Source organism: Martes martes, assembly GCF_963455335.1.
Source record: "Martes martes genome assembly, chromosome: 1".
Classification (NCBI taxonomy): Eukaryota; Metazoa; Chordata; class Mammalia; order Carnivora; family Mustelidae; genus Martes; species Martes martes.
Window position 1 is genome coordinate 75,217,805 of NC_137888.1, and position 25,011 is coordinate 75,242,815.

At 33.7% G+C, this 25,011-nt stretch overlaps 1 protein-coding gene across 2 annotated transcripts in view; it reads left to right on the forward strand.

Moving 5' to 3' along the window:
* Positions 1-24,755, forward strand: part of TSC22D2 (TSC22 domain family member 2) — a 48,248-nt gene extending 23,493 nt beyond the window's left edge. For both annotated transcript variants that reach the window (XM_080800441.1, XM_080800442.1), the window contains 2 exons: positions 22,045-22,096; positions 23,047-24,755. In XM_080800441.1, the coding sequence (XP_080656567.1) occupies positions 22,045-22,096; positions 23,047-23,307 (313 nt within the window). In that variant the 3' untranslated portion in view covers positions 23,308-24,755. The remainder of the gene's footprint in view (positions 1-22,044; positions 22,097-23,046) is intronic.
* The last annotated feature ends 256 nt before the right edge of the window (positions 24,756-25,011 follow it).

Below are 25,011 nucleotides of genomic sequence, written 5' to 3' on the forward strand. Positions count from 1 at the left end.
CTCTATTAAAATATCAAAATATCAATAACCTATCTTGTTAGGGGTATTTTCTGAAGCTGTATGAATTTTTTTAAGCCATGTATTTTGCATTTCTTCCACTGATAGGTACATTTGATACGATGCATAGCTTGCTAAACACATTTTCTTACATTTCTCATACTTAGTTTTTAACATAGCTAATCATCTTAAATTATATCTTGGCTGATCCACAGATATATGAGATTTTCTCTAATTGTGTATGTCTTTTTATATGTGAATTTCTTAGAACACACTGTCTTTGCAGTGTTCTTATTCTATTAGATATCTTTGGACTAATTTTTTTCATAAGGTTATCTTTGATATTCCTAGCCTCATTTCCCCAATACTTAATCTATGGAAGGACTATATGTAATTTATTGGGAACATACAGGGTGGCCCCATTTCCCCTTTGTCTCTGTTTAAAAAATAAGCACTTCTGACATTTAGGGAAGCAAGCATTTATTTATTGTGTCTAAGATTTCTCAAAACAATATAGTGAACTTTTTGAAGAAGGTGGTGTACACTTGAAAGTGAAATTTTGTGTCAAACAAAGCTAAGGACATTTATTCAAATAGCAAGTTCCATTAGGAACTCTTATATGTTTGTTTTATTTCCCATATCAGTTTTCAGATGACTTGGAAATTGCAGGTCATCCACCTTCTTGCCCTGTGCTCTCTTTGTTCTATCAATATAAATTTGCCATAATATTAGCTAAATAATAACAAACTTAAACCTAGTTTTTGCTGGACTAGACTATATGACTTAGTAGCTCACTCTCAGTTAAGTGGGACTTTTTCCTCCTCACAAATTAAAAAAAAAATGAAATGATAAATATGGGAAATGTTTGGGATTTGTTTTTGATAGCAGTCTTGCCAGAGATTGGAGATTATGATTGATATATCAGAATAAGTTTCTAAATATTCATTTTGGGGAGGATTCTAATTTTAAATTGATTTTTTAAGAATATCTAATTAATCCTAACTATGTTCATCTACAGACATTTCAGTTACCCAGTTTTATTTCAAATTTTTAATGAGGATTTCCTACATGTTGGAATTTGGTCATTGAAACCCTTCAAAGGTAACCTCTGGTAGCAGCTAATTTTGAAAATGCATGATGGAGAAAAATCTGATAATGGAAGTTTTGTATTTTTGTATTTTTAAATGTAGCACAGCTCTTAAGTCCTTAATTTGCCCTGTATTTGTATAATGCACACACCCTTTAAAAATTTTCTCTACAAATGTCATAGGAAAATAACTAAATTGGCTTTATATGACTGGTTTTAATTCTGTATTCCAGAGGCTTTCCAGGCATTTATCATAACAGTGCTTATTGTTGACAGGCCCTTTAACAGAGGGTCAGGTAGTCTGCCCCTCAAATGGCCAGTCCATCAAAGCCTTCACAGACAAGCCAAATTACTAGCATTACAAATACATATATTTCAGGAAGGATATACTTTGCTACATATGGCCAGGTATTGTATCTTCTCATGGGACTTGTCCCATGAAAGAGTAAATAATCCAAAGAACTTTTTAAAATTATGGTAGTATTTTGGTTGATAGGAGACAAGAGTTGCATAAAAGCTTGCTAAAAATGTTTTGGTAATATGTTGATGAAATGACCACAACTTTAAACTACTACTTACCCTCATTAGTATGGGTTTTTGCCTTCACCAGGTGATTATATCATAAGGCTGTGCTTTGACAAAAGATAGTAAAGTATGATTTCATTGAAGTCAAATGTGTTGTGAGATTACATTTGGAAAGATTATATTTGTAAATTGGAAAAAATCCTGATCTTCAGATTGTGTGGGAGACTTTCAAAGACCATCTATAATAGAAAAATTCCATTAAAAGTTAAAATCTGTAACAGCACAACTCCAACCCCCTATATATGGGTTACATATTTCTGGAGATTGCTGCAGAGTTTCCTTACAGTGCTGTCTTTGAGTTTTCTGTGGCTTTGCATATTTTGATCTTCCTCAGTGATGGCTTCCTTTCCCCCCTCTCCCTTGCCCCATTATGTCATTTTATTTAGGGAGTTAATTTAGGCAAAAATATGCCCATAAATTTGTGGGTTGCCTTTTCTGTGGATTACTGACAACTAAAAATAGAAATGAGTATTCATACTGCACAGAAAATGTTGGTAATATTACCCTTCAGCAATTAAAATAGATGGCTAATTGAAAGCTTTCTTGTAAAAAATTTAATAAATATAAGATTAATCTTAAGTAATTTTTACCATTATTAAATATTCCTACCCCTAATTTTGTTCTTTGCTCATACACAGATGAGCTATAGGACCATTTCTGAAAAGGATACATTGTTATGTCTGTTATATAAAATGCATAATAAATTTCTATTCTTTCCACCATGTTGACTAATTTTAAAATTGGGGGGTGATAGAAACAGACTAGGATTTAGTTATAAGAATTGAATGCTGTCTTGAGCATTTAAATGATTGGTATGGATTATTACTGATCCATTCACCTGTGTTAGAAGTCTAGAAATTCATATGGATATGAACCAGATAATAGACTCAAGTGCCATTCTGTAGGACCTCAAAACTGTCTGTAGCAAGTTATGGTGTTAAATCTTAATTTCCAGATCATGATCTTAAACCTTTAATTGGTTCCATTTCTTCTTGACTCTTTACTAACAAGTATTCCTGATGGCCTGAAAGTCCATGTTGAAATCTATAGTTTGAAGTATCCAGATTAAATATAAAATTATTTTACATTTAAAAAATACTTAAGTACAAAATATCAGTTGTATAATCATGGTAAAAAATAAAACTTTGCTATAAAAGATTTTTAAAGGCTATTTGATTAAAACACTTATTTACTTAAACTCTTTGCTAGAATTTTTTTTAGAATTCAGCATCGGAGGAGGAATGTGACATAATAATGATCGAAAGCCGAAAGTTTAAAAGTTGTGATGCCCTCACATGGTTGGAGGGTTATTCTAGCTTCTAAGGACTGAATGTTGTCCACAAGAGTGTCTCATCAGGTCATAAATTGGTAAGACTTAATGGATTAGATTTTATGTATTATACCTGATGTTATTGTATTGAGATGAATATTTATGAACAAAATGAGCACATTGTATAACTAAGAGTATAGTATTAAATATAAGTTCAAACTTGGAATTTTAAATACTTGGGAGTATGTAATCCTTTCAAAATTTCATGAGGCTGAGGGCCGTATCTTTGCAGTGGTGTTCAATAATCAGTTTAAAAAATAAAGTGACATCCTGTATTATGTAAACATTACTTAAATACTGCTATGGCATCTGCTGTAGATGCTTACAGTGTAGTTAAGGGCCCCAAATACTTCCTAGTTATTATCGCAGGAGATATTTGAGAACTAATATATTAATCTTTTATTTTTAAAAAGAAAGACCTTACATCCATTTTCTTCATAAAATATAGTTTAAATTACTTTGCTTTTGGGATTTTATTTTTCTTCTAAATGTCTGTAAAAATAAAGCCAGGAAAGCTTTCTCAGTTCTTATCTTGAGAACCAATATCAAATGAAAATAGTATACTAGAAGTCAGTAATATACTTTTTGTATGCCCTGAAAATGAAAAATTTCCTTTCAGCATCGTATTCTGCTTGGAAAACAAAAATTTTAAAACTTGTTTTATATAGCTTCTTATTTTGCTTTGTGTTACACAGCTGTATTTTGTAGGGGACTCTTAGAATAATACAGTTTAGACTAAGATGAAGTCCTAGTCTTCAGTCTGAAATCATCATATTTTGCAGATGAAGAACAATTTGGGTTAAGTTGTATGTCCAAAGTCATACGGTTGTAGAATTAATATTTTCATTAAAGTATGGTGTACGTATTCTGTAAGTGTATCACAAATTATTTGAAATTATCGAATAGGCTACCATATCTATTTCTAACTTTATCCTTAACCCTCTGGGTTTAGTCAGTCTTTCCCTTACACACATACATCCTATCTTTTGAGTGATATTCTAATTGTTTCTGATACGGTATTCCATGACTTTGATCATATTTTATAAACAAGTTTTGTAAAACAGTAATTGCAGTCGTTAGTAGCTTGGGAGGAAATGCAACAAACTAGTAACAGTTGTCTTGGATCCTATAAACTTTTTGTTTTTTCATTTACTACAATAACTCCGTTATTACATTATTTGGTAATTAGGAAAATAATTTCTAGTTTCTTTAGTGTCGGATATTCATCTTTGTCAGTGGATGGGTGGGCCTCAGGAGATCATGAACCCTGTGAAGTACTGGATGGAATTTAATGTATGTTCAGTTTTTGGTGAAAGGTTCAGAGCATTTGTCAGATTTTTTAAAGCATTTGAATAACATTGCTAATGAATGTATCTATGAGAGACAAGCCTTGTTATATATGCAACTTACATGATGTAGGAAAGAAATTTTTAATGATGAGTACACTGATTCTGTAACGCAATGAATTTTATCCAAGGCTAGTTTAATATAAGTGAGAGACTGATGGAACAAATCAGAGCTTACCCACTTTTAGCTTAGGAATTTCATACTGTCAATCTCTGCTCAAATGTTCATTGGATTTCTCCACAGAATAGTTTTATTTTTGCTACCTAGTGGTTACTCTGTGTCACACACTATGCTGCCTATTTGGGGCATGTTGTTTAACTTCCCAACAGCTGTATTATCCAGTACCCTCAGTTTACAGAGAAGAATATCGAAAGCTTAGAGAGATTAGGTAACTTGCTCAGGTCACATAGCCATTTAGTGGTGGAGCTAGGATTCAAATTTGGCTTTCTAACTGGAACCATGGCTCTCAGTTGTACGCTGGTATGCCAAGAGTAGCTCTGGGGAACTTAAAGGATAAGGGAGAATTTTATATTGAGTGAAGATGTGAATACATAAATTAGATTTCCTTTGAACTTAAGTAGCAGTGGGTCATCCTTTATTATAAAACCATCTTTTAAAGCACCTGTCAAAAAAATAAATTTGGTAAGTTGCTTATAATTAAGTATTTATTGCATTAGAAATACCTTCTATTCAGATTTAATGCTTGTGATTGTAAGCAAATATATATGTGTTAGAAAAGTTTTAGTACTTACTAGAATAGTATTGTGCCAAGTGTAATGATTAAGGAACTCACCCTTTAATATTTAGGATTGATTAATAGCAGATATTCAGGGGAAGCAGTTTAAAAATCTGCTTTGAGCTTCAGATGTTTCTTGGAGTAAGGGAATGAATCACATGTAAAACCTCCTACTAAGTGCTATGTTAGTTTCCCATTTGCCCTTAATTGTGAATAATTTTATAAAGATACCTTTTCTATGTTTACTTTTAAAACATGTATGCAACAAAATGTATATTTTAGATACATGGATTTTTTTAATTGAGCACCTACTTTGTGTAGAACCTCTCTTATTTTAAGTGTTTACAATAAAGTTCCTATGTCTAAATAGGACTTAAAGTTAAATCCACAATAATAGTACTGCTTAAAGCAAAAACAAGTAAAACTGTAAGAATTTGTTTACTCTTCAGTTTAGTCGAAATAGTCTGCCTATCAAGCATTAACTTAATTTCTTCAAGATCATGGTTTAAAGTGTACAATAACTTGGTAGGTCATCAGAACATGGAAATATTGGGGCTCGATCGTTAAGCATCTGCCTTCGGCCCAGGTCACTATCCCATGATTAGGGTCCTCCCTGAGTAGGGAGCCTGCTTCTCCCTCTCCCACTCCCCCTGCTTTTGTTCCCTCTCTTGCTGTGTCGGTCCTTGTCAAATAAATAAGTAAAATCTTTAAAAACACACGCACACACATATGAAAATACTATATTTAAAGTCTTTTTTTTAGATAAGACATTTGTACCCCAGCTTCTTTATTAATAACTATTTGCCTTTTCAAAATTAAAACTTTGGAATGTTTGGGAAATAGAATAAACAGTTAGACCTAACCCAGGTCTTTAACACAATGACTATCTCGGTGTTTGTATATTCCCTTCCAGAATATGCATGGATATTAACAATTGCAATCGTAGTTAAATAGCTTTTAAATAGTTTTTAGTGTTCCAAATATTTTTCTGATTTGTACAAAGCTGATACATGTCATAAGTTTTAAATTTGGGGCTGATAATTTTGGTATCTAGGATACCATCCCTTCCAGTTTTTTGTTCCATCTCTCATTACTTCTCAGTCCCTGGCAGGTTTTTTCTTTCTGTTTGTTCTTTTAAGTGTTGCTGGTATCCTTAGGATGCTGTTGAGACCCTCTTCTCATATTATTCATCATACTAAGAATATGTAGATAGATGGTTCTGAGGTTCATCTGTATGCTCTATGTGCTCAAACTTGTTACCTAGGCATCTCTCCTTAACATTCACACTTCTGTGATCTCCCATAGCCACTTAATTGCAAAATACTGCCATGTCTGTTTCTGTGAGTTTTTCTTAAGCCTACCATCTCTTTAATGCCCATTCAGGACACAGTTCTTTCTTATGTGGAAATGCAAAAACCTAACCGGTCTTCCTTATTTGACTTTTCTAACATGGCTAACTGTACATGCTCTTCCTTTTACTTACACCATTTATGTGTAGACTTCTGTCCTTTTAGATTCTCCACCCAATTGTGGCACTTCCTTTAAAAAATATTCTTTCCTGACCCTTGATCGTGATTATATTTCCCCAAAACACCCTCTAAAATCTTGCTTTGTCTTAGCATTTATCACACCTCTAATCTATCTCCTACACTCAACTGTATACTCATAAATTCTAGTGTATGGTTTATTTGATGATGTGTCCACATAACAAGCATCTGATAAATGTTTAAATACATTAAAATCCCCCTAGATTGTGGCATCATAAAATTTAGTAACTAGAAAGAATGTTAGAAATTATCGTATACAGTTAGAGGCAAGAATCAAATGTAGAAACCCCATCACCTCACTCATAAGTTAGTGTTCCCTGTGTATTTCATGATACTTAGATTTTGACTGCTATACCTTACTAGTACAGACTGTATAGTTAATATATTAAATGTTTAAAATGTGCCAGACACCAGTGCATTATGTCAGTGAATCCTTTTGTCTGGTCCTATTATTATTCTTTTTGGAGAGGATAAATAACTTGTGTGAAGTTACATTATAAAAGGGATAGAGTTGGGATTCAAACCTGGGTATGATTCCAGAAGCAAAGGCTTTTTATTTGATACCGCCTGTGAGTTTTTATCTTTCTGAGTCTAGAATTATAAATCTGAGTTGGAAGGGAATTTAGTGGTCATTTATTCCAGCCATTTGTCTCATTTTGTCTAATGTCTATAGCACACCTTCTCAGTTGTTATCTAGCCTATGAACACCTCCAGTGATGTTTATCTTGGCATCCTGGTCTTCTTTTTACATTTCATATTTAAACCTTTTATAAATTCTTGATGTACAACGAGAATCTAAAATGTAGAGCAGAAAAATCAGATGATTGCCATCACTGAAAACATTCAAGTAAAGAAATTAGGTTCATGTAAAAATATAAGCTGCACTGCACATTCTGTCAACGTTCAACTGATAACATTCTGTAGTTCATTGTTTTCATAGCTGCTATAATCAAGAATGTGGGTTCCAGTTTGTGGCCAAAAGTTATTGGTGTTAATATAAATGCAGCTCTAAAGTTCTTTTTCAAAAATGGCAAAGGAGACATTGCTTAATATCTTAGAGATCACAAGGATGTTTTTCCACTTTGTAATCATTGATTCTAGTGATGATGCAAGAATTTCACAGGATTCCTGTATACTGTTCTGATCCAGCAATGTGTCAAAAGAGTAAAGTACTATACATCTGAATTTCTTCATATTCCTAGATCTAACTCACTTAGAACTTCCACTTGCTATGAGACATGCTTAAAGGCATGGTGATATAAATTGTCTTCTTTATCTTACCTGACTAAACTAATAAACCTTTGGTCTCTTTCCACCTTCAGGATAGCTTTTGGTTTTTTTCATTTCTTCTCTTTAGATTCAATTCTAATTGTCCATAGAGAATGATATCAAGCAATTGAGAGAACCCATAGATAGTTAGGATGTATGATTATACAATTAAGCCTTTCACTGGGTTCACAAAATTATTTTCCCTAAATCCATGATTCTAATGTAAAAAGATCTTTGTCAAGGTTTTTATCCAAAAGATAAGAGTCTTTAAAGTCTACTTTATTTTCCACAAGGTCTTCTATGAGTTTTGTCATTCCCGTGATCTGTATATAAAACTGCTGACTTTCACTGGCATAATTGTGTCAGAAGTAACCTGAAAGTCCATGGAATTCTAGCTATTCTGTTCCTCAAATTTAAACCATTTTTCTACTTAGTTATTCAGAAACTACTATACTTTCTTCCTCTTCAGTGAGTAACAACCAGATGCAAGGAATATCACAAGAAAGGGTTTATTGCCTTTTTATTTAAGCTGTCTCTGTCAAGGAGAATAATTTTTAGGAGGCCTCCCCATTTTTACTATGTTCCAGGGTTACTCTTTTCATTAGTTTCTAATATCTAAATAGCTGGTTAATTTCTTAGTTCTTTCTCTTTGTATGGTTAGCCCACATAACATAAACTTATGCTGACTTACAAAATGTGATTAGATAACATATTAAATACTATTTTATTCTTTTTCTTTAATTAAATGTTTACTCTCAACTTTATGCAAAGTGTTAGAATTAGTAGACCCTCTGGATGGACATAGTTCCCCCCTTTACGGTTTAACTCAAGGGTGAAGAACATTCAATAGAGACAACAAAACCAATTGTATATGAAAGAATCAAGAAAGGAAGGAATCAGAGTGTGGGTGAAGCATTCCGTTTCAGATGACAGTCTTAGCTCCAGAATCTAAGATGATTTAACAAATTTCAAGTCGTGTTGTAGGTCTGGAATTCATCATAAATGATTTTATACAAATTGAGGTCTACAAATGATTGTAAAGTTCTGTCATTTACATATTTATTTTACAGTATTGTTATTACCTAGAAGAATTCAAGGACTTGGATCTACAATGGGTGAGAAAAAGCAACTGAAAATCTACCTATTTGAGTATAGTTCTGCTTGAGTGAAAAAAAATTTATAACCCTTTAGATTTTATAGTAGTGCTACTTTATACTTTCTTCATTGTCTATACCAGAATCTCTTTTTGAATTAAGTAATTCTAAAGCAGTGATTCTCAACTAGAATAATATATAGTGTAGAAGCAAAGCAGTACTTGTCCCACTCTTTTGATTTGTTTTTAGTAATATTTAATTGCTGAAATTTCATAAAGCACTAAAGGAAGGCATGGGAGATATTTAGTTAAATACTTTTTTGGAAATTTTTAGTTGAAATAAGTTCAATAATGTATCAGTGGCCTTTGGAAAAATTTCCCACAGTAAATTAAGGCTTTTTATTCTAAGCAGTCATTAATGTTCAATCCATAGGAATGCTGTGCTTAATAAATATTGATGTAAGTTTAAATCTCAAGTCAAACAATTTTTATTAGCATATGTTTTGTGACTGCCTTAACATTTGACTAATTGAGTAGAAAGGAATCAAGTAAATTTAAGGCATAATTAGGATTATTTCATTCTTCGGGTAAGGTGTACATACAAAGACTGTTTCTTATTTATTTATTTATTTATTTGACAGACAGAGATCCCAAGTAGGCCCAGAGGCAGGCAGAGAGAGAGAGGAGGAAGCAGGCTCCCCGCTGAGCAGAGAGCTCGATGCAGGGCTTGATCCCAGGACCCTGGGATCATGACCTGAGCCGAAGGCAGAGGCTTTAACCCACTGAGTCACCCAGGCACCCCCAAAGACTATTTCTTAATACTAATCATAACTGATTTTTATTTGTACCTCACTGCTTCATTTGCAATTTAAGATACACTAGGATACCAAGCCTTACACAGTGTCAGTCTAAATTGATCCAGATAATAAAAGGAACTATTTTTCTTTCTTCGGTGTTTACTATGTAAAAAAAATCATAATCATCACAGCAATCCTTTAGGGTAGGTATAACTATGATCCCATTTTACAGACAAGGAGACTGGTTTTAGTATGTTACGATCATCCCACTAGTAAGTAGTGAAGTTGGGATTTATTTATTTATTTATTTATTTTTAAAGATTTTATCAGGTAGAGATCACAAGTAGGCAGAGAGGCAGGCAGAGAGAGAGAGGAAGGGAAGCAGGCTCGCTGCTAAGCAGAGAGCCCGACGCGGGGCTCGATCCCAGGACCCTGAGATCATGACCTGAGCCGAAGGCAGAGGCTTTAACCCACTGAGCCACCCGGGCACCCCAAAGATAATCTTTAGATGAACAAAATGGTCTCTGTGCTCTGCACTGGTATTTGGCATTTGGCATTCAAGGGGATTGTGTCATTTTCACTCATTTGGTTAGGCCTCATTGTGGAAATGGGATTGAAAGGATTTTTTTCAAGAAGAACTGTTTAGTTGGGGGAAAAAAAATAGTGTACAGAATGCTGGAGATAAGAGGCAAATGCGAGGCCATTCCGTGAAAGAAATAATTAACTTTCCCAAGAAGGGTAGTTTCTTCCTGAGCCCATCCTTCATTAATTCTTCGAATGTTAGTGTCCTCCATTGTTTTGGCCCCATTTGTCTTCTTTCTACCTAAGCAAGCTCATCTCTCACAGTTTTGCTTTATCTCCCGCATTCCAGCAGCTCTCAGATCTAGACTTCTAGGCCAGAGATTACTCTAGAGTTCTAGATACCTATTTCCAGCAACCTTCTTTCTATATTTCTCCACTAGAGTCTGCATCCCAGATGTCTCAAAGTTCAACAGTCCCGCAAGTGAAATTTAAATTTCTCATTTTCTCACCTTTTTTCCTAGGTTCTTCTTCCACTCCCTACTCTCTGCACCCTAAAATCTAGCCGCCTTCCTGTGATACATAAACCGTCTCCCCAATCCTAATTACTTTAAGCTAAAAAAAAAATTCCAGCCATCCTTGGTATTTTCTTTGTTGTTGGTGAGTCCCTTTTCCTTTATCATCCCTCTCATCTCTTAGATTCTCTGCTTCAATTGTACACACTATTTCATTTTTCTTTGCTTAATGCTTGTGACCAGGCATTTTGCAATGTCGGGATAATCTTCCCCCTTCCTTGCTTGTTTAGGTAATTCTTTTTTTTTAAAACCAGTATTGAATGTTACTATCTTTCCTTCTCACCAACCCCCATGCCTGCCACAGGTACATGCCCCAAAAAGCTCACATTCGGGTTACACTAAGTTCTACAAAAGTCTTTGAAACTAAATGATGAAGGAAAAAAGCCCAGGGAGAGTAACTTGCCTCAGGACACAGCAAATCTCAGGTGAGGCCAAGCTGCAACATGTATTTGACAATTCCATATCTAGTGATCTCCCCACTGATGGACATCATCTAACTTCATATTCTTCCAGCCAGTGTTCATTGAGCGTTGGGCATTGTGCAGAGGAGACATAGATAAATGTTCCTGAGATTTGGCTATATAGGAAATTAGAGGCAAAGTTGGCTATATAGGAAATTAGAGGCAAAGTTTGCTCAGGATGCATGCCCTATTGCCTCTATAAAGGAATTTGGATTACCTAGATATATGAATTATTTAGGCAGCAAGAAGATATGGCAAGTTTAGTTTGACTGAAAATGAGGAATGAGATTAAGAACTATTTCCCCAATTACTTGTTTTGAGTTTCATTAAAATGCTAGCATTGGGTGCCTGAGTGGCTTAGTTGGTTCGGCGACTGCCTTCAGCTCAGGTTATGATCCTGGAGTCCAGGATCGAGTCCTGCATCGGGCTCCCGGCTCCATGGGAAGTCTGCTTCTCTCTCTGACCTTCTCCCCTCTCATCTTCTCTCTCAAATAAATAAAATCTTTAAAACAAAACAAAACAAAAAACACTAGTATTACCCATGTCCGTTAGATACCAAGGACTGCTTTGGGAAAAGTCAGTTTTGCCATTAGGTGTGGGAAATGGCTTTGGAGATGTTCTAGTACAGCTAGCTTATGTTTAGCTGGAGAAAGGCCCTAGAGGCAAAGGTATTAATTAGGACTCAAATTCCAACTATACAATTTGTGAATCCACACTTCTACAGCGTTCTTTGCTAGGTAGCTGCTGGCCCCATGTTAGGTTTTTTATAGCACATAGATTTTTGTCTGGTAGGAGATAAATGCAGCTCTTAAAACACAGCCCATGATAGATACATGGTTAGAGCTGTAATGGTAGTGTGCGGCATGACTTACAATACTACTTCTGGAAGGGTAGGAAAACTAGCCTTTACAGAAAAGAAAATATTTGAACTGAAACCTATGAAAGAATGGTAGAATTTCCAAAGAAATATTTAGAGAGTGAGAAACAGTATGAGCAAAGAGAGTGAGAATAAACTACACAGAGTCTTAAGGAGTTTAGGATGTCCAATTTAAAAGTTGTGAACAGGCATTTGGAATGGGAGGGAATAATGTAAATGTTGGCATTCGAAATAAATTAGTAAGCTAGTTCTGATTTTTTTTCTTTTGACCCATTTTTATGTCATTTCTAAAGAATTCTGAATTGCTTCTAGAAATGTTGGTTGGATTTTTAAAAAAAGATGTTAGGTGGATTTAGCTATATAAAAAGGTTGTTTTTATAATAGGCCCACTGCTGGGTGAAGTTAATTCAATACTTGTTGTTGGTCTCTGAAATGAAATCAAATCTTAAGAATGTTAAGTTTTAGTTTTGATTTCCCTTGACATTCTTTTCTGTCATGTTCTTTCTCCAGTTTTGTTCATTTTCATATACTTACACCATGAAAATTTCCTTAGGTGATGGAAGTGCTATTATTTCTTCATAGTCAAAAGGAAGGAATGCTGTTATTAACCTTTTGAAAGAGAATTATCTTAACTACAAAATGACTGTTAAACATAGTCCCTTCCCTGGCAGGCCTATTGTTAATCTTTATCCTTTTCTTAGCACAGCTGAGGTCATTTGAACTCTTCTGTGTTTTTAATATCTTCATTCATATTAAGAATTTTTATTGAGTTTTTCTATTTAAATTTCCCATCTTTCTATGAAAGGTGGTCCTTCAAGTCAGTACTGAAAAACATAAACCTTTTGCTAGATTAAGGTATACTTTGTTAATTCTCATGTTTTTAGAAGTTGGTTAATCATCAGCTTCTGTTCCAGCAGATTAAAAGAATGGTTTTAGAATGTCTAGAATGAGTATATAGGATTACATCCACTTTATTCCCTTTCAGAATAGTTACATTATTTTTGTAAGGTATTCTGAGCTAGACATCAGTTGGCAACATTTGAAATCCTTTCTAATCTCTCTCTCCTTTTTTACTCTGAAGGTTCTAGTGTACATCTCAGTCTAGGTAATTGTCAATCATAAACTGTTTTCCCAGTCTCCAGGAAGTAAATTAAAGTAATAAGGACTATAGTGTCAAATTTTTAATTTGGGCTTAAGCCCCTTGACACTCATCCTTCACTTCAGTCAGTAATGAATTATGCTATCATCAAATTATGTATTGCTGCTGTGTAAGTAGTACAATGCACTCTCTTTGAAGAGAGCCTGCTCTGAATGTAAGTGCCCCAACATTCGGGAAAATGCCATTCTTCTCCTACCCCTTTCTCACACCCTTTCTTATTTCAGTCCTGACTTAAAGGAAGAAAATAACTTTTTCATCCTGTCAAACCTTGCCTACTGTTAGTCTAATAAAAAATAACTAGCTGGTGCATATTTTTTTATATTTAAATATTTAACTTGAAATAAGAATATAAAACTGGTTTATTTGGACTGTAATGGTAAAATTACTGTGCATATTTCACTTTCGTATTACTGCTCAGTTTTTCAAGACTAAATTTTTACTTCTTCCATCTTGAGTGTTTTAATAGAATTTTAGTTCAGCTAGTTTTTAAATTGTTTCCTTAGAATGACTCTCTGAGGAAAAAACTATCAGAATTTTACTGCCTAATACTAAAATAACTCCCTCAAGATATCCTCACTTGGAAATGTAAAGAAATCAAGAAAAAGAAGGTAAAGTTAGTATTAATCTTACCAATACCTTCTCTGGAATGCATTTTTAATGTAACATTTTTATTGTATAAATTTATAGAGCCTATTATCAAAGATGTTTATCACAGACTTTTCTTTTTTCTTACCAGAATCATTTTTAACAGAAATAGCTATATTAGGAGTTACATTACTTACATGATACTTTTTTAATTGATTATAATTCACCCTAAGCCAAAGAAGTAAATTTTACAAATCACAAATATTACTTATATTATTATTTTGAATGTTAAACAAAGTGCCGATCTTCTAAAATGAAGTAGTTCCTAAGGAAAATGGAGTTGTTGGCTCCTCTTCCCTCCTTTCTTTCTTTTCTGTTTCCTGTCTGCCATTTGTTCTTAAGTTCACACTGTACAGGGTTGTAACTCTTGTGAGTCATTTTCATTTTGGAATGTGGTTTTGTTTTGGTTTGGTTTTTGTTTTTGTTTTGTTTTGTTTTTTAGTATTCTCCAAAGTGCAATGGAAGTATTCTATCTCTGTCCCCCATCTGCCTGACTTCCCAGACAGATAACCACTTTCTTAGTTTGTATGTGTGTATTCTTCCAGTTTCGTTATGTGTATGCAAGCAAATACTGTATCTCTATCACCCTCACACAGTGGCAATATACATACATCTGCACCTTTACTTTTAAAGATCTTCAGGGTATATTGTTCCCATCTCAGTACACAGAAAAGCATCTTTGTGGGGTCTTTTTTTATAGATGGGTAGTATTCAGTTGAATAGATGGCTGTACCATGATTTATTTGATCAGTTCCCTGTTGATGACTAGAAATCTTGCTGTTATAAACAGTGCTATAATGAGTAGCATTGTAAATATATTATTTCCCATGTATGTAGAAATATAGGATAAATTCCCACATGTAGGATTGCTGAGTCAAAGAGTAAATAAATAAGAGTGAGTGAGAATGTATGTGTGTGTAAAACTGTGATATAACCAAATTGCTCTGTATAATGGTTATACCAGCATACAGCTTGAATTAGCACCTTATGAAAAGGCCCATTTCCCACTGCCTTACTAACAGTGTATTACATTTTAGTATGTGTGCCAGTCTGTTTAGGGAAATGGTATTACATTATAGTTTTAATCGGTATTTTTGTTATGAATGAGATCCTGGGTTGTTTTGTTTTTTTTTTGTGTGTGTGTGTCTTGTGGATTATCCATGTGAAATCTACCCATTTTTCTCATTGGGGTTCTAATCTTAATAGGTTTCTAGAAGTATTTTGTATTTTAGTGAAATTATTAAAGGAGTTTTTTATTTTTCTATATTTTGAGGCATCTAGTTAAGCTTCTCCAAAGTATTACAGAAATTTTTCCTAAATGGACTTTTTAAAAGGCCATTAATACAGATGATATGGTTGACTCTGGACAAAAGGGGTCTGAAGTAGGAGAGGGACTTTGTATTAATTGTATACCTTTTTATGTACACTTTTTGTTTTAAATTTTTACCACATGCATGTATCTTTTTTAACTTTTATTTTGAAATAACTATTGATTCATAAGAAGTTAAAAATAATAAATACATAGGGAGGCTTCATGTAGCCCTTCACCCAGTTGTGTGTGTGTCTTGTCCCCTGTCCCCTTCCTGCAATGGTAACCTCTTATATGGCTATAGGGAAAGATCCAAAGCCAGGAAATTGACATTGGTATAATCCATGCATGTATCCTTTTTTACTCTTTAAATACTCATTTCTGGCCAGGATTTTTACCTTAAATTAATTAGATGAATGTAAAATATGCTAAGGACATAATTGGTTTCTACAGATGAAAAAACAGATGAATTAACAGTCATTATGTAAATATTTAACTGGGTTTGTTTTTTGTTTTTTTCTTTTGCACACCGTTATAAGACTGGTTATTCGAGAAAATAATATGTAGTTTTGTGAGTAGCCATTTTACCTGCTTGCCTATGATGAATAATAGCTTTTATCATTCACAAAAAATCACTTATTTTGTGTTATTAATAAAAATCTTCATGGGGCTTTTTGTGAACTTAATCATGAAATTAAACATTTTTTGTTTTTACATAGAGAACTTAGGGTCAGTAGTTAGAATACATAAAATTTTTAGTTTTTAACTTAATTTACTGTTAACTTGGATAGTTTTTTTGCTAAACACAGAAGTTTGCCTTTGGCTATAGAATAAGTTTACCTGAATTGTATCTATTTTGGCTCTTTTTTAGAAGAAGAACTGTTATTTGCTCTTAAATGTTAAGCTGTAAATACTTTAAAAATTCCTCTTAAAGAAGAGATGTATTTTTTTCTGTTTAACTTTTCTAGGCTTGCTGAGCTGTACATTAGTTAGATTTTTTTTTTTTTTTTTTTTTTTTTTTTTTGCCATCAGTGACTTAATAGTTTCTAAAAAACAAAATATGTATGTCTTAGAAAAAAGGCCAAATGTAGGGACGCCTGAGTAGCTCAGTTGGTTGAGTGTCCATCTCTTGATTTTGGCTCAGGTTATGATTTCAGGGTTGTGGGATCAAGCCCCATGTCTGCTTTGCACTGGGCAAGGAGTCTGCTTAAGATTCTCTTCCCCTCTCTCTCTGCCCCTCCCCCCCAACTCTCTTTAAAATGAATAAGTAAATCTTAAAAAAAAAAAAGAAAGAAAGAAAAGAGGCCAAATGTTACCTAGGTTAGAATTAATCCATTTTAATGGTAATTATGTTATTTTAGAGTTTATTGGGGGGGGGGGTAAGGAAGGTTGTGCATTATTTATCAGAAACAGTATGTGAATCCTGAAGTCTGGCCTCTAAGAAAGATTGTAGCTTCTTTTTTTGGAAAGGCTGTAGCTTCTACTTGTGAGTTTATGAAGAATCATTTTTATCTTCTTTGGGTAAGGGGGCTTGAACATAAATATATCAGATTTGCCAGCTCAATCAAAGAAGTTCTTACTATCAAAGATTTGATTTTGTAATTTGGAGAATTCCTGTAGTGGATTTTTAATTGTGATTTTTGACTCAACACAGAAAGTTAGAAGGGTCTTTTGGCAAGAGAAGGTAATTTTTTAAATATTCTGCATATAGATACATATAATTTTAAAATATCTTCAGCTTTCTAACAAACCAGAAGAACATTTTAGTTCTTAGCAAATAGGGAAACTATATCGGCTGTCTAAAGATCACAGAGCCTTTTCCAAGAAGTTACCTCCCTTGTTCTCAGAGCTCAACATCTTCTAGGAATGTGCTAGATAAGATAAATGGTGTATTAGGCACATAATTTAATTTTGGATCCATGCTGTGGTTTCACAAATGACGTTTGGTACATAGTTAAGGGACTCTTCGTAATATACGTAAGTCTGCATTTCTCTTAGGTTATTATAGATAGTTGCTTATTGCTTTCATGCAGTCTTACTGTTAAGGTAGAAAAAGCATGTGTTTTGCCATTAAGTCTAGGTTTCAGTACTGTTTCTAGCATTATGCTTTGAGTCAGTTACTTGGCTTCAGTTTCCTTAACTGTAAGATGAGATTGTTTCTCAAGCTTGCAGTAAGAACTCACTAAAGTTATATGTACCTGCAAAGGTGGGCAATCATTTAATTGCTCTTTTCTTCTACCTCGTTGCTTTATTAATTAGCATTTGTGCTAAGGGCAGAACAGAAGACAAAGTAGTCAAAATGTAAAAGAAGAAATTTGCTCTATTTTTATTTTAAATAAGTAGCAATGATGCCTCTGTCCGCATTAATGAAGATTTAAAATGTTGATTTCTCATAAAGAGGTGTTTTTGTTTTTGTTTTTGTTTTTCCAAGTGAGATCAAGTTAGCCTAACCTCACCTTCACATGGATTTTGATTTTTAGAGAGGAGAGACTGGAGATGTTTTGTACAAAGTCCTTGAGCTGAGAGCATGAATGAAACAGTCTTTTAAGAAAGATGAAAATGTAGGCATTTCTGAAGCCTCTTCTCAGTGAGTTTGCCAAGTGATCTGTTGAGATAAGAGGAAGGTCTGGGAAGAAAAACTATGGTGTAGGGAGTCAGCTGGGATGGATTTTAAAATGAACTTCATTGAAAGCCAGGCTATCTTTCTGTACCTTTGATTCATTGAGTTTTATTTTTCCTGTGGATTTGATTGTAGTTTACTTTATTTAAACACTAAATCCTAATGCCTGGCTGGCTCAGTCAGTGGTGTGTATGACTCTTGATTTCGGGGTTGTGAGTTTGAGCCCTATGATGGGTGTAGAGATTACTTTAAAAAAAAAATCTTAAAAAGAAACCACTAAATTCAAGCTCATTTGGTTCTTAACTAATTCTAGTTTAAAAAAAAAAACTCATCATATAAAAGGTAACACTATAGCTCTGCTTGTCTTTTTTCCCCACAGTTCTGTATTTCTGTCCATTTCCTCCATACCCACAATTTAAAATTCATCTAGTAAATACTAATCATAGTATGTTTTTATTCTAAAAGAGTGACTCATATCAAGCAGAATGTTTCATTTTGCAAATTATCCCTTGCCTTTATACAGCACTTAGAGTTTACCAGAATAGTTACAGAGTCTTAGGAACTGAAGTTTGTAACTTAAGTTAACATCAAGTTATAGGGTAGTGAATGCAATAGTAAAAAAGAAAACAAGGTATAAATCTTTACCATTAGGTCAAGGAAGCAAATAAAGGAAAATTTTTCATTCTGCTTCAGTTGATCGTTCTCATTTTTAAGAATGTGAAGCCCAAACCACTATATTGACTTTGAACACAATAGAAAACAACTTGTTACCCTCACTGAAATAATATTCTTAAATTATGTTCAAGAATCCTGAAATAGCATACCCTCTTACTTGCTTATTTAAGACTGCCAGATTGATACCTTTATTATGAATTGCTTTCTCAATCTTTAGTTTCTCTTACAGTCACCTGGAGGAGTTACTAATAGATTTCCAGGGTCCCACCTCAAGAGTATGTAATTCAGTAGGTCTGGGGTGGACCCAAATGTTTACATTTCTAACAAGTCCCCAGGTGATGCTGATACTGCTGGTCCAGTGACCATACTTTGAGAACTATGAATTTATTCAAACTCAAAATATTGTAATGGCTTTCTAATATAAACCAGTTTTTTTTTTTTTTTCCAGATCAAATTGCTGTCATATTGACTCTATCTGACTCTTTCAGTATGCTTTTGAGCTCTTACTTGCCAAGCACTGTGTTCACTTCTTCACAGAAGGGGAGACAAGGAACCTCTCTCAAGGAACTCAGTCTGATAGAGTTAACCATAGTAGTAGTATTTAAACTCATTTAATCCTCAAAGGAGTTTTATGAATTGGGGTATATAACCCTAATTTTAGGTGAAGACCTGAGGTATAGAAAGGTTAAATAGTTTTTCCAGAATTCACATAGTGAGTATATGGAGGAGCTGGAATTGCTTTTCTCCTTTCCTGGTTATGCAGTATAAAAAGTTTGTGAAGGTTAGTGAACTGCAGGAGAGAGAGAATAACTGGTTCTACCTTAGGAAATCAGAAAGCGTTACAGAAGACGTGGCACTGGAGCCATCTTAAGGAACAAGTAAAAGCCAGATGAACTGGAACCATGAACATTTGCAGCTGAGGGAGCCGGTCTGCAAAGCCATGGAAACCTGAGACAATCTATGTTTCACAGACTGTAAATAGTTAATGTAGGACACACAATAATGTAATAACACAATAGGCTAGATGGAATGTGAGAAGAAAGGAGACCATAGATGGCAGGGGTCAAAGTCATGAAGGGTAAAAAGTTTTGTATTCTGGGTTAAGAAGTTTTTAAAATAGGATTAAGTTTTTTTATTCTTTCCTCTTAGAGCTTTTATCATTGTAAGCCATTGGTTCTCAAAGTATGATCTGTCAGGTGGCAGAATCAGCATCTTGGGAAATGTGTTAGAAATGCAAATTCCTGGGCCCCACCCCATACCTTCTAAATCAGAAACCCGGAAGCGAAACCCAGCCATCTGTTTTTAGAAGACCTCTAGATGACTGCATGGTACCTACTAAAGTTTGAGAACTACTGCCATAGGTTATATAGAATTGTTTAAAAACAGCCTTCAGACTTGCCAGAAATCACTGTGGTGATAGTAATTGTATCTGACTGATTTAATTGTTTAAGTACAATGCTTAATAAAATTGGGTTATTAATACTATTTAAGGGACACATATCTTCAGTATGATCCATTTACACTTTGCAAACCTATTCCTGCATTGCTGTAAAAGAGGTCTGAGTCAGGATTAGAGTTTATTATATCAGCAAAGAATAGGGTGCTGATTAATGTTCCTTAGCCTAAGGGAATGGTTTGGAAACTTACTAATCTTATTTTAATCATAAAAAAGTAATAAACCCTTTTTAAGGGTTAGGGGGCTTTGTTTCAGTTGCTTGTTAATATATAAAACTGGAGTTTAACATTTAAGGTGTTCTGTTTAAAACAGATGTGTTCAAAGAGTTTAATATATTTACATCAAGAACTGACGAAAACTAATTCACTTTTTCCTTATTGACATAGAAATAAAAAATATTGAGAGTATAATATAGGATAGTCAGACAAACTCTGAATGCCTGGCACTGTCTTTTTGCAAATTGCAGCCAATATTTGATGAACATATCCACGTGGTGTCTGAACTGAACTTTACACCAAAGCCTTATGGTTTATATAGTTGTTCTACAGTTTATAGTTACACATAGCCATACTTTGTTTTACACACCTCTACAGCTGTTTAAAGCCTAACATATATAAGTATGTATTAATGATCTGTATATCCTTTCTACTTACTAGGTATATAAAATCTGTTTGCATCTTAGAAATAGCAGCAAGAAGTAAAGGTATATGCTGTAATTAATGTGACTAATGCTCACATAAACAAGCTTGTGTCCTCTGTGTATTGATTCAAGGATTTAGAAGTAGGAAATCCACTAAGGCATTGACCTCTTCATTTTACACATGAGAAAACTGATCTTAAACACTTGATCCGGTGATGGTCACACAGATAGTGAGTAGCGGGACCAGGATTATAACCAGATCTACTTAGATTACAGTATAAAAGGCATCACTACATAAGACAGGATATTCCTGCCCCTCAATATGATAACAGTCTGAGGCCCTGCATCATCTAAAATAGAATAATCTTCAAATATATTAGCATCTAAGTTTTCTTAGAATATGCTTTATGAATATTTTGCAGTTTTATATCAGTTATTTAAAGACATCTTTTTGTATTGATAAAGTAGATTAAAATTGTCAGGTTTGTCTTTACAAGAAAATCTAATAACTATTCAAAATTTACAAAAATATCAAGAAAAAGATATAGATATTTGTTATTCTTACTATTTAAGAGGACAATTAATGAACCTTTTGTTATTATCATACAGATGCTAAGGTGATAGTTGAACTTGGGATATACTTACTAGCCAGACTGCTAGGAAGTAGCAGTCTGGCTAGTAAGTTTTTCCAGGAAAAACTGGTCTAAACCACATACCTTTGTAGGTGATATATGCCAGTAACCCACACTGAGAGTATGAAGATTTGCCAGAATGTTGAGATTGGTGTTAACCAACCCTGCCAGTATTGTTTTCCCAAAGGCCCTTTAGAAGCTGGTTCTAGAAATTTTTAACCCAGAAGTAAAATCTTTAGAAGGAAAGTCATCATCTGAATTTTAATGCAATAAGTGACCACTGGAATTTCCACCTGAAAGTCAATTAGAATACAAAATCGGTAAATGAAGAAGTTTAAAAGATGGGGAAGAGTATACTGGTCATTCAAAAGGTATCTCTAAAAAGTTCATGGAGTTAAAAGCTCCTGAATAGAATTGGGAGTTGTTTTTAAAAAAGCATATGTATGTCATAAGGAAATTAGAAATGTTGGAGCCACAAAGGATTTTTGGAAGTCATCTGTTAACTGAGATCCCTCATTTTTAAAATGAGAGCTTTGAGTATACTGAAATTATGAGAATAGGCTTTAATAAGCTATTTTAGGTTACTATTTTTGGTTTTAAGTAAAACAAATGTTTTTAATTATTTTAAGAGTTGGAAAGAATTTTACATTTTTAGAATAATTTAATGAAATATTCTAATTTTTTCCAGTGCATCTGGGGGAGGTGGTGTAGCCATTGACAACAAAATAGAACAAGCAATGGTAAGTAAAAGTTTATAGTCCTCTCATTTCGTAGGTTGTTGGTTTTTATCAATTCTTAAAAAACACCTAATTTCTTTAAAACAAGATAACCAAAGTATATTTTTGGATAATCAGATTTAGTTATAGATACTAGAACATTGAGAATTTTTAGTCTGGAAATACCAGTGGAGTTAGTATTTCCTCCCATTTGAACATCTCACATTTCGTGCATTACCGTTGATAAATCAGGGCGATTTTGAGGGGCGTACATAATCAGAATGCATTATGTGCTTTCAAATATTTCAGCATTAACTAGTTTATAATCAAAGAGTATTAAAATGAAAACTTTAGCTGGAAGCCTTCCTTTTTATAAATGTTGTTTTAGTCAGCTCTAATAAATGGAACTTGTTGTCTGTTTCTGATTTCTGCTAAACTATCAGTTTTTTTGTTCCCTTAAATATACTCTGTTTACATTATATAAAATATTTTGATTGAGGCTTATTGAAACTATGGACTATAAGTAAGGACCATTAGTCTCAAGCTATTTTTCTTTAAAGTTTTAGAGTTAGAAATTGTAGGTTGCTTTATCTCTTAAAGAAATGCTATAACTAGTTTAATATTAATTTAATATCTTTTGCTCTCTTGGTCTAACCTCTAAGCATGTGATTTTAAACTTTTTTTTTCTAATTCTAAGCTTCTAATTGACAATTTAAGGAGCCTAGTATTTTAGGAATTCACTCCAGACTTTGAAAAGAAATCCTGGGCTTGCTGCCTAGTTGGAAACAGGGTTTTTTTCCATCCTTCCCTCCCTTAGGGCCAGTCAAGATACAGTAGAAACATTAAAGCAAGAAGAGCCGGGAAAACCAATATAAAAATGCTTCATATTTAAGAAGGCCCCAGATAGGCCAGAACCGGATAGCAACACTTTCTCTTTTCACTCTTTTTGACTTTGCTAATTTTGTTTTTCACAGGATCTCGTGAAAAGCCATTTGATGTATGCAGTAAGAGAAGAAGTGGAAGTTCTAAAGGAACAAATAAAAGAATTAGTTGAAAGAAACTCTTTACTTGAACGAGAAAATGCACTGTTAAAATCTCTTTCCAACAATGATCAATTATCCCAGCTCCCAGCCCAACAGGCCAATCCTGGTAGCACTTCTCAACAGCAAGCAGTGATAGCACAGCCTCCGCAGCCAGCGCAACCTCCACAGCAGCCGAATGTCTCCTCAGCATAAAGCTTTCTTGCCTCATTAAGAAAAAAACTGAAAGCAATCTATCCTTGTGTGCCACTGGTATTCTTTCCACTTTATACGAAAGCAAGTAGCCATGCTTCGGTTGTGTGTTTGGCCTTTTCAGTATTAGACAATCATTCTACAGGAGCTTTTCCTCCCTTTGAGATGTCATGCAGCGCTGTTGGTGTCCAGTTTTATGTCATCAGTACACGAGGAGTATAATAGATGGGGTTTATTAAAGCAAGCAAAGTCTGCATTTTACCTGGTGCGCATGAGTGGGGTCTTTTAAGAGCTTTGGTGGCTCTCTTGTTTTTCCTATCATCCATGGATTTACCCTGAGCCTTCCTATCACATTCTAAATAACAGTTCATCTAAAGAGCCACTTTTCTTTCAATACCAGTAACATTTGCCTACGTAAGTTTTCATTTATTTGTGTTTTATTTATTACAGGGCTGCTATTTTCATAATGTACATGAACAATGTCACAGAACTTTTTTAATTTTTTTGAATAATTATAAGTGTCAGTAAAGGATTTGAAAGACAGGATTGCATTTAATAGATAAAACGTTTAGGCAATAATTGAACAAAAGAATCCTGGCATATTTCTAACACTAATGGCAATTTACCTTCGGTATTTATTTTCAGTAGTAAAGACCCAGCTTGAATGTAAATTTTGTATAGTGTAAGTATGAAGAACATAGTGCAACTGTACAGGTAGTCACCAGTTATTGTGATATAATAAATAATTGGGCTATTTTGATGAAGAAAACTTTGTTCATTTGTTTCTACTTTCTAATAGAGAAATTGCCACGATTCCTCTGCTTTTTGACATTTCGTATGACTTTCTTTTTTCGGGTGGGAATAAAAAGCTGTGAAATTGTTCAACCTACTTTGTAACCAAAGAAGCAAAGCTGTGTAATGGAGTTTTTTTTATAATGCACATTCTTTATGTATTTTTATTTAGTGTTTTCTCGGTCACAATTTTCTTTGCTGTCTAGCATGATCTGCATGACCTATAATCTTTGAACCACTTTCGTACCTCATGTTTTTATCCAGCACTCTTATTGTAATATGTACTAGTCTGTGAAAAATGTCAAATAAAAAAGAACGAACAGGTAGTATGGTGGAGCTGAGCTAGTGTACTATACACTAGTTGTAAAAAAAAAAAAAAAAAATGAAGTGAGCCATCTTTTGTTCATTTAAAATGGTGTTTTGAATTTCGTATGCAGAAAACGTTTTGTTACATTGCAGATTTTAATGTATTTAATAAATGCAACATGCAGATTAAGTGCAGTGTATACTGAGTATTTAAATTAAAATGTACATTTCATAAATACAGTTTCAAGAGAAAGCATCATTTTGTGTATACTAACACATTAAGTGTATGTCAGAAATTGATGTATAAATATATATTTTAACACATTTTCTGAAATTAAACTGCAGTTTTGTTGAAATATTTGGCTCTATATGTGTTCAAAATTTAATTTGACTAGATTTGTATTTTCACAGTTCAAGATATTCCTTAAATGAAAACCTGTGTTATTAATGACTTAATGATAGTTCTTAAATTTTCAAAGTAAAATAATTTAAAGAATGCAAGAATGGTGAGCAATATTTGTACTCAAGATTCATATTATGTCAGTGACATTTAAGTAAAATCCTTGTCTACCAAAACTTTTACTTGAATTCAGAAAGGTGCCTGTAGAA